Source organism: Sinocyclocheilus rhinocerous, unplaced genomic scaffold (assembly GCF_001515625.1).
Source record: "Sinocyclocheilus rhinocerous isolate Xijiao unplaced genomic scaffold, SAMN03320098_v1.1 scaffold63, whole genome shotgun sequence".
NCBI lineage: Eukaryota > Metazoa > Chordata > Actinopteri > Cypriniformes > Cyprinidae > Sinocyclocheilus > Sinocyclocheilus rhinocerous.
Genome location: NW_015659563.1, coordinates 241435 through 252087, shown reverse-complemented (window position 1 = coordinate 252087; position 10653 = coordinate 241435). Strand labels below are relative to the sequence as shown.

At 39.7% G+C, this 10653-nt stretch overlaps 1 protein-coding gene across 1 annotated transcript in view; it reads right to left on the bottom strand.

Annotated features, from left to right (window-relative positions):
• The window catches only part of tdrd12 (tudor domain containing 12), a 31357-nt gene that overhangs the window by 13957 nt on the left and 6747 nt on the right, over positions 1-10653 (bottom strand). The window contains exons 5-26 of the mRNA XM_016532675.1: positions 8642-8761; positions 8497-8552; positions 8333-8418; positions 7971-8196; positions 7695-7813; positions 7530-7615; positions 7281-7326; positions 7080-7138; positions 6860-6940; positions 6675-6735; positions 6479-6586; positions 6047-6232; positions 5234-5387; positions 4980-5107; positions 4698-4889; positions 4495-4623; positions 4122-4239; positions 1379-1518; positions 1050-1267; positions 852-933; positions 603-658; positions 405-486 (exon numbers count right to left, since the gene is read on the bottom strand). Coding sequence (XP_016388161.1) covers positions 405-486; positions 603-658; positions 852-933; positions 1050-1267; positions 1379-1518; positions 4122-4239; positions 4495-4623; positions 4698-4889; positions 4980-5107; positions 5234-5387; positions 6047-6232; positions 6479-6586; positions 6675-6735; positions 6860-6940; positions 7080-7138; positions 7281-7326; positions 7530-7615; positions 7695-7813; positions 7971-8196; positions 8333-8418; positions 8497-8552; positions 8642-8761 — 2533 coding nt within the window. The remainder of the gene's footprint in view (positions 1-404; positions 487-602; positions 659-851; positions 934-1049; positions 1268-1378; positions 1519-4121; positions 4240-4494; positions 4624-4697; positions 4890-4979; positions 5108-5233; positions 5388-6046; positions 6233-6478; positions 6587-6674; positions 6736-6859; positions 6941-7079; positions 7139-7280; positions 7327-7529; positions 7616-7694; positions 7814-7970; positions 8197-8332; positions 8419-8496; positions 8553-8641; positions 8762-10653) is intronic.

Below are 10653 nucleotides of genomic sequence, written 5' to 3'. Positions count from 1 at the left end.
AGTGACATAGACATGTGGGGGCGTGTTAGAACGAGGCGTTTTAGGTAGACGTGGTTGACTCTTAACTTTTATAAAGAATATTTCTTTGGATTTGAGACTTTAGTCTTTGCAACTTTACAGATCTTCTTTATGCACCAAGAGCTTGTAACACTCCAAAGAGAAAGGAAAACTTGAAATCGCATCATATGACCCCTTTAAATAAGCAGTTTTGTGGTTTTAAAAAAAGATAGCTCATATCGCAATTTGAATTTGATTAGTTGTACAGCCCTACTTTTGACAGACTGTATTAAGCCAAAACTTGCCAAATTCCTTGACATTTCACATTATACAATAGATTCCATTTTAATGATTAAATTCCACATCTCAGAAACCATAGAGACAAAAACCAAGTTATTTTAACTAACCATGATAGTCCCAGAGTCAGGGTGCTTTGGATGATCCAGGGATTTGTTGATCATGTGTCTATCCGGACAAACTGTGCTGTCTCTGGAAAGAGGTAGCGTACATTTTCAAGTTAGCAGCATATGTTCATAAATGATGTATTACTTTTTTACAATTTCTACTTGCATTCAACACTATTAATGCCTGGTGGAAGCAGAGACCTGCAGAAGCCGAAGCTCTTAAGGGAGGAGCAGAGGGGTCTGTCTGTCTTCTGCTCCTCTTTGGAAAAAAGATAGCTCATATCGCAATTTGAATTTGATTAGTTGTACAGCCCTACTTTTGACAGACTGTATTAAGCCAAAACTTGCCAAATTCCTTGACATTTCACATTATACAATAGATTCCATTTTAATGATTAAATTCCACATCTCAGAAACCATAGAGACAAAAACCAAGTTATTTTAACTAACCATGATAGTCCCAGAGTCAGGGTGCTTTGGATGATCCAGGGATTTGTTGATCATGTGTCTATCCGGACAAACTGTGCTGTCTCTGGAAAGAGGTAGCGTACATTTTCAAGTTAGCAGCATATGTTCATAAATGATGTATTACTTTTTTACAATTTCTACTTGCATTCAACACTATTAATGCCTGGTGGAAGCAGAGACCTGCAGAAGCCGAAGCTCTTAAGGGAGGAGCAGAGGGGTCTGTCTGTCTTCTGCTCCTCTTTGGCCTGCTGGACGCCCAGAGCAAACTGTAGCAGCTCAGGGGGCAGAAGAGCGCCGCTTCTCCTCAGGTACCGCAGGACGCCACACACATGACGGGCGTTCAGCTCCGACAGCAGCAACACGGACTGAGCTGCAGGAGAGGAGCTCTCTGCATGATCCTGTGCGTGACGTTACGAAGCAAAGCTTACAGCACACTCTCTTATATTTGAATCAGATTTACAAATGTCCCAAAAAAAATTGTACAGGACAAAAGAAATCAAAGCAGGTACCATATCTGAAAGGTTTCTGAAATGCTCTGACATGCAAAACAGGCGGCTGCCGAAGAGTTTAGGGGAGCTGGGAAACCCATAATGCACCACGCACGTGGCGTCCCGGATGCCGAGAGCCTTAAGGCAGTCATTGGTGGTAACTGAAGGAAGAATGAAAGTTCAGACAAGAAAGAACGCTCCCTAATATTAGCACATGGCCCCGTTTGGTTATGTTTTAGCAACCATTTCTTAACTTCTAGGAATGTCGTCTGTAGGTTTTTTTTGTGTAACCATGAATAAACCTTACATATTGAGCGATGAGTTGATATAGTAATTAACAGAGGTTAACACTAGAACTACCAGAATTCTATAACTACTAGAATGGCCATAGCGGTCATTCTGACCGTTCATACTAGACTGAACTGAATGCCATTTTTGTCATATCCTATATTTACATTCGAAGCTTCTTTTGAGGTTTTACAATGAAGCTTTGAATGTCTGTCGTCAATACGACATTTTTTGTAATATTTAATTATAAGAGCTACGTAGACCGCTCCCGAATGTGCGTGCCTCGCTTCATGTCCGCCGGCAAGCGGGAGAGCAAAAGAGCAGTGAAAATGTGGTATTTGAAAGTCTAAATGCCAACAAATATGAACTGAAGCAGAATATTTCTATAGATAAAACATTTTGTGAATTTCGGAAGTGATTACATACATCTTTTTTCAATACATTTTTACTTTTGCACTTTACAACGCTCTGGAGTTATTGGAAATGCTTGGATCACATGAATCGGAAACAATTCTATGCAGCCACCACTGGAATCGTGATCCATGAATAAATGGATCTGTTATGATAGTATAGGTAATAATAAACATCATCACTGTCGCTAAAAAAAAAACAAAATAAAACAAATTAACCTAATTAGTTTGTTTTATTTCACAATATCAGTCTTGTCGGGGCTAAAATTAGCCTATATACGCATTAGCTATAGCATTACACTAGCATAAAATAATAATAGCCATTATTATTATTGCTATTTTGTCATACCATTGAAGTAGGCTATTATTGATAACAGCCAGGCTAGTCTTCCAGCCTAACATACTTGGAACTGTGGCAGATTGAATGACAGCACTTGTTGAATTGGAAGTGTCCACCCAGCTTTTTTACGAAAGGGAATTTTACAATAGAATATAAAAACAACTAGAACAAAAGTTGCTAGGCAACAGTGAAGTGCATCTTCAACCACGGGAAAAAGTCGCAAAAGCAGAAATTATACGCCCTCTGTAATGCGAAAGGTCAATTTGACCGCTTTGGCCATTCAAGGTAGAAATACTCAGAACTCTTTTGCGTTTTGTCATTTTAATAAAATAACAATGTTATATAAAATATACACATATTTAGGAAAAGTCAGGGTATTATAGTTATATGGGTTTTATTTCAACAAAGTTATTACATTTCAAAATTTAAAAACGGTCGAAATTACTGCCTTGGTAGTTCTAGTGTTAAGAGAACATTAAAGGGGTCATATGATGCGATTTCATTTTTTCCTTTCTCTTTAGAGTGTTACAAGCTCTTGGTGCATAAAGAAGATCTGTAAAGTTGCAAAGACTAAAGTCTCAAATCCAAAGAGATATTCTTTATAAAAGTTAAGAGTTAGCCACACCTACCTAAAACGGCTCGTTCGAACACGCCCCCACATATCTACCTCACTATGTGGGAAGATTTGCATAACGCCGCCCAAATGTTCACGCAAAGAAAGAAGGCGTAACTTTTATTCTCACTGTAGTATTGTTGCCGCTGCCGCCATGTCCTGAAGACGCTGTGTGCTTCGTTGTGAAAGCGAAGCTACTTTGTTTGGTCTTCCAAAAGAGGACGATATCCGCTTCGTTATGCCTAGAGCTGATCTGTGCTGGTCGCTGAGGGAATACATCAACTTAGTGCTGTGGATCGCCAGCACATTTTATGGAGGACTGTTTACTGATCCTGGGAGAGTTACGTTAGACTAAAATGCCGGCAGTTCTGACTCACGTAAGTACGTTTTCTTTTATCATTTGCCACTGATGATTCAAACGTGAGTTTTGGGCAGTGTGGATTAACGTTAGCACTTGTTGTTTGTCATTTCTCTGATCACAAATGCAGACATGGTTTTATGTTTACGCGGCGCAATGCAACGCAACGCGTAAAAAGACAGTATAAGTCATTATAATCAGTAATTATGTCCCCACTGGATGCAACAAATGCCTCGTTTGTAATGGGTTTTAATGTTTATGTCTCGTCGCTCCGGCCGGACACGGCATCAACAGTATGGTGAGGGGCGTAACATTTCCGTCTCACGCTTGAGGTATTCGGCCAATCACAACGCACTGAATAGCTGGCCAATCACAGCACACCTCGCTTTTTCAGACCGATGAGCTTTGTAAAAATCGACGCGTTTCAAAAAGGCGGGGCATAGAGGAGAAACAATAATGTACAGTATGTGGAAAATAATGTGTTTTTTTAACTTTAAACCGCACAAACACATTTCATTACACCAAATACACAAAATAATGTTCTTTTTAGCAGCATCATATGACCCCTTTAAGGGAACATTCTCCAAATCTAAAGGGAACATTTTATTTACATACATAAACTTTTTTTTGGCTAACCAACAAAATGTCTGCTCTAGGTACCAAAAATTATTACCTGGAAAGAAAAACCAATAGCTTAAAAACAGAGACGCGTTAACACATTTAGTTTGACAGTTTGTCATATTACAGATACTTACCCAAAATGACTTGTGTTCCATGGACGATGTCTTTCCTCCACTGATCAATGACAAAGTCAAACTGATCCGTCACATCTTCATGAGCTTTCAGTGTGAACACGGCAGTGTTGACCACAGCCTGAATGACAGATGTGCATTACAGTAAAATCCATCAGAAGCGGGAGCCAATCAGCATTAAGACATCAGTGGTTCCAAATATTGCAAACATTCAGAATGCCAGGAAAAAATTGAGAACTTCTCATAAAATCATTCTGTAATGCTGAGCATGAAAGCTAAATTTAGATTTTCACCACCACACAGGCATGATTGCATATATTTAATCTGATTGGTGGATCATTACTCATCCTTCACTGTGATTGGTGGAATTCCGTACCTTATACACATGCTCGGTCTCCTCAGCAGAGTTGGTAATGATGAGGGTTTTCTGGGGTTTGGGCGGGTGGAAGTCCAGCGATCCGAGCAGAACGGAGATCTTATCGCAGTCCAGACACAACTGAACCCTCTGAATGTGAAACAGACTGGATGTCAGAACTCAAGGAGGGCGGTAGAGAAATAACTGAGTTTATGAAGACTGACCTGATGTACCCTGCCGTACAGAGCTGCCTCCTCCATCACGGTTATGATGATGGAGGGGTAAATCATGTGCTCTCTGACCAGAGCCTCTATCCCAGCGCTCCAGCGGCTGCCCACCGCGATGATCTGCCTGGGGCACGAGGACCTCTCCTCTCCAGAGACCACCTTCTGGAAGTGCTTCAGGATTACTGACATCTTCACAGAGAGGTAAAGAGCAAAAACTGGTCAGACAAATTTTGAGTATGTATCAACAGCTAAAAATGTGCTGTCCTCTTCTCTTGTCACCTGCTCAGGTGCTTGTGAATAAAGGACATCAGCCTCATCCAGCACCAGGTGACACAGTCTCAGGAACAGGAAGCACTGAGCATCCAGCAGCCTCATCATGGTAAACGGTGTTGTAACCAGCAACTGGCCTTTAATAACATCACAAAGGCAGACACAGCAACATTAAAGCTAGCTTTGGTTTTGCTCCAGATTCAAATGAGTTGAAACTCTCCACAATCAACATTCTACTCGATCTACTGCAGACAAAAGCTCACAGTTCCTCTGGATCTTGAACTTTTTGGGCTCTTCCTGGTCCACACCCAGCAGCACACTGGTGGGATGGAGGTTGTAAGTTGCTTTACTGTCCTCCAGGAGCTCCAGCACTGTCTGAACCTTCTCCCACCCTGGACACAGGATCACTGCTATGGGCTGCAGACAGAGAGAAACTGAAGATGTAGCAGCAAAACTGGGATCAGATCATTAAAAGTAAGGCGGAGCTGCACTATATCAGAGATGTTCTGTGAAGTCTAAACGACAAAACGAAAACCCTCGTTTTGTCATCATTCAATGTTATTTGATTAGATAGCCCAAGAGTGATGGGTGAGCCCATTATGCCCAGAGGTGGATCTGCACCATGCCAGACATCTTCTATGAACTCTTGTGCATATGCATGGGCTTTTCTAAACATGCTACACCGAACTGTTATTTTCATCATGCCATACAAAGTTGGAAATTTGAAATGCTTATTTTGCCCTAATTTGATGTTGTTTACACTAATATGAAGTTTCTGACCACCCCTTAAAGTGGTCTGAGTGACTGAAGTTGCATTGGCCACCTTTCACATGTGCATTCAGTGTGGTATTAACTTGTAATTAGATCAACCAAGACTGATGGTAGAGGTGGAGCTGCACCATAGGCAGATGTAGCCCAGAAGTGGAGCTGCACCACAGGGCCCACCAGAACCAAACACGGAGCTGCACCAAAGGGACCAGTAAACCCAGAGGTGGAGCTGCACCATGGATTTTCTTTAAGCCATTTAGTGTGTAACTCTATTCTTCTTTGAGCTATAACAGAGCAGTGAATCTCACCCCAGTGCGAGCAGCGAGACTGGAGACGACAGAAACCGTCTGTAACAGCATCAGCAGAGGAGGAATGTAGGACAGAGGATTGTCTCCGCTGTGTGACACCAGTACTGTGTCAAAACCTCGTGCCACAGCGGGCCAACAGTAACTCTCTGCTACATTCGGTCCATTATACTTCCTCCACAACAGGAACTAAAACATAATCAAAAACATAACCTAATCAGATACAACAGGTCAAGTATCATATATTAAAATCATTAATACAGCTGTCCAATTATACCTCACATTCCTCCATTTTTGTACACTTACAGCAGGAAGTTAACCGAGTTGGACTGACTTTCCATTGTACTTTGCAGCAGAAATGTGTCAAATAATGCAAAATGATAAATAATGCAATGAATATTCTAATATGGACAATATTAAAGCATGTTGATCGACCTTTCTGAACTGCTCACTGATGGGTGCACGTGTCAGGTTACTGCAGGGTTCAACACGAAGGGCGGCGTGCACTATAACTCCTAAGTGTCCCGGATCACAGCGTTCAACCTGTAAAAACCATACAGGAGAGACTAAATACCAAAATATAAGAACTAAGAAATAATAAAATCCAGAATACAAACTATGAGGCTCTTACTTTGGCATCAAGAGACTCTTGGTCTGGATTGAGTGGATCAGGGTTTAGAAACTGCATAAGTCTGACCACAATTAAATAAAATAAATTGGGGAAACGGATGAAAAAGATGAAGCAAATTAGATTAAATGAATATGATGTTTTAGCCCTGAGGGTCAATAGAAGTTTAGAAGTAACGTAAAACCTACCTAGAAGAGGTCAGTTGATCTTCAAGACTGGGCTCTTGTGAGAGAGCTGCCACTTTCTGCTCTTTAGAGGAGTCACTCGCACTATGAAGACACACAATCACAATTTCACGTCAATTAGCTGGGTTGCAGAATGACTAACTGGTCTCAAGTAAGCCCTGTATAATCAGGCTGGTTTCAGATTCACTTGATGCCAATCAGACACGCTCATGTTCGGTCCTACCATGATGGTGAGCTTGCAGCTGGAGTTGAAGCAATGCTGTTATTATCGGTTTGATCAGGCTGGAAATATTAAGAGTGTCATTTCACGGTCACTCATTTTCTGATCGTTATTCACTCATGCACTAACTGCTTCAATTTCAGAAGATACAAAAAAAATGTATATTATTAGTAATACAATTTTGAAAGACACATCAGTACTTACTTGAGGAATCTGCTTTGAATGTGAAAGTGTGTTAAACTTCATGTATCTGCGAAAAAAAAACCATTTACTTTATTACTTAACGTACTATTTACTAAACTACTTTGTTGGCAAGTTAACTGAATTACTTTGTATATTTTATTTTGGATTGACACCTGACTTAATGAAGATGGTAATTCAATCAAAAACTCCATTATACATGAGTTATGAGCTATTAAGTCAGGAGGGACGAGGTTCAGGTGGAAATCTTACCGAGGCTTGTGTATGTCAGTCTGACCACAGCGTTCATCTGTGAAGATGTCAGTGGCCTCGGCTCTGATTCGCCATCCTCTGCCAATCTGAATCAAACCACAGAAATAAGAGTTTAACTGGCAGACACACACACACACTGCCATATCACTATAAACGAACACTTACAGTATCGGTTCCAGCATTGCGGGTCAGTTTAGGAGCTTGAGGGTTAACCTGAGATGGCATGTGTGCTTCATCCGACACCTGTGGTTTCTGCTTCTCAGAATGAGAAACTTCTTCTGTTTCTGAATGAGAAACAAAGTAAATGTAGCGTGACTATTTAAAAAAAAAATGCAAAAAATGCAAAACACAAGTGATATTAACATCTATAATAACTGATGTTCACTTATTTTGTCCAACCCTTGTATACTGTATATATATTCATTCATTTATTAGCTTGACCTGTCTGTGGATCATCTTTCCGCTCTTTTCTGGTGAGAATATCTGATGGTGGAGCTTTGACAGGGCAGCGTCCTTTCATTTCTAGGAGCTGGTGAGGGCTGGAGTAGATGTCCCACGCCAGGCTGATAGGAGCGCGATCTCCATTCCTGTTCCCTTCCAGCGCACTGGACTTCTCACTCATGAAACAGGCAAACTTCTTCGCCACGAGCTCATGGTTCACACAGATCTACACAATCACAGTAAATTGCAACATAACATTTACCCCTAAATCATCTGCAGTCCATCTCACTTGTTCAAAATCCTGCTCAAGACAACTCTGTGTTTTGAGGATGGCAAAATAATGCCATGTAAACATATTTTACCTTTGTATTATTGATAGTCAAGTAGAGTTCAATGGCAGAGCAGCCTGCCTGCGTTTCACACAGAACGGCTTCAACCAGAGTCGACACTAAAAACAAGCAGAGCCTCAAAAATCACTAAGTACTGACAATAAGCATGAGCTGGATTAACCAAAGCACACTTTTACCTTGTAATAGATTGTGCAGGTATTTTGTGGCAGAGCTGTCCCATGTTGAAGATGGACTGTGATCCGGACAGATACAAACAGTGGCTCAGAATGCATGAATGATGAACAGTGATGCAAAAAGGTTTCTTCAGGAGATCTGACTTACACAAGCTCTGCTGTGTTTTCAGAGATGGGCACCTGTAGTGTCATCGGACGAATTCCAGCCAATTTAAAGCATCTCACTCTGAAAGGAAGCTGCAGGAACTTCTCAAGAGGAGTTCTTACACTGAGAGGGAAAAAAAACTAATGTTACAAAGTACTAATGTAATGTGGATGTCCTGTGGATGAAGTTCTGTGTCAACTGTTGTAGCAACTCATAATGTAATAACTGCACATACTGTAATAAGTATTACATTATTAATGTAATAAAATGTTCATAATGTGATAATTTTCTCTAAAGGTAATAACATCTTGGGCACATAATGTAATAATTTTAGGAGAAGTGTATTACACCATAAACTCACCAAAAATATTGTCATTGTTATAACTGTAATAGTTTTTTAAAGGGGTCATATGATGCAATTTCAATTTTACCTTTCTCTTTGGAGTGTTACAAGCTCTTGTACCAAATACTGTTCTTTTTAGCAGCATCATATGACCCCTTTAAAACATAAAACATTGGAAGTGATAGTAGATTTTTAAAATATGTCCTTTTCAAATAGCACCAGATTCAAATATTCATGCAATTATTATTATTATTATTGAAGTTAGCATTATTAGTGTTATCACGGTACAATCGAATAGAATATAGAACCATCCTCTTCACATGGGCAAAATGTGCTTATGCTCAACGGCATGGATTGCATTGGATTGACGGTTTAAATTGAGCAGTGTAACTTTTTATATGTTTGATTGACTATTTTATTTTTATAAAGAACAGGCTGCAATGTCAAGTTTGCAATGCTAGAATATGTTGTATGTGCGTCAGGCTCCGGAGCAACTGAAGAGTGGAAACATAAAATACTATAAAACATAAAATGACTTTTTTGGTCATACATATATGACATCATTCCAAACTGCAAAGTGTTTACTTTTATTTGTTTACACTCACAATAAAAACAGAACATTGTGCTTTTGTAAAATAAAGAAAACAAACAGAAAGCACTTTCTGTCATCTTGGTTTCCTTTCCGTGAACTTGTTTGTGGAGCATGTCACAAAAGTGAACCAAATGCAACATACTTCATGTCGTACAGTTTTTGTGTTTTTTGTCTTGTCAAATATATTTCGTGCATTTATTCCATATACATAACAAATAACCTAATTACAAGCAACAGAACAAATAAATACAACTGAGCAAATAAAGAACTAAAATAAACAGTGCTTTTCAGATTTTTTTTAGGTAGGTCTAACAGTTTTTAGGTGCAGAATTGCATATTTGACTGTATTAAAGATTAATCCTTATTAAAGTTACAAAAGCTATTCAATCAAGAGCAGTGAGTGATTTCCTTGTCTTTTGTTGTTTGATTAACATTAAGAAAGTGCTGTCACTTTAAGACAATGCACGGATCCAGTACACTGATACTGCACGTTCAACCGACTATTAGTCTGCTAGGATCCTCACCAAGATGGGCATTTTGACAATTTTTGTGTGAATTTATCCATTCAAGCACAAGTCTTGAAAGAGAACTCCGTATTTGCGCGCTCTCCGAGACGCGGGTTTGGCACTTCGGGTGAAGCTTCTCATTCACGTCTTCTGGGTCTAGTTAATATTTAAACTGGCAAGGCTTAAATGAGTTTAGTTTAAACACAGATAGCAATGTGTGCTGTTCAGGTCTCACTATCAACACCCGGGTGATGACAGCATCAATGACTCATACACTCGCCTTGAACAAAGAGTGTGTCCACATTTTTTTTGTTTGTCGCTGTTGTTATAATGTATTGGGAAGCCAGAATGCATATTTATCGACAGAAACATACATTAGCCGAACTCGATCTGTTTTACATGTTATTTTTAACCAACCATTTTACAGATGCGTTGTCAGATTTAAGTTGAACCACGGTGCAAGTGCGTGCCGAACCGTGGGCGAAGAACAGTACGGTTTGATTTTTTTACACCCCTAATATATACATTATATACTATATATATATATATATATATATATATATATATACATACA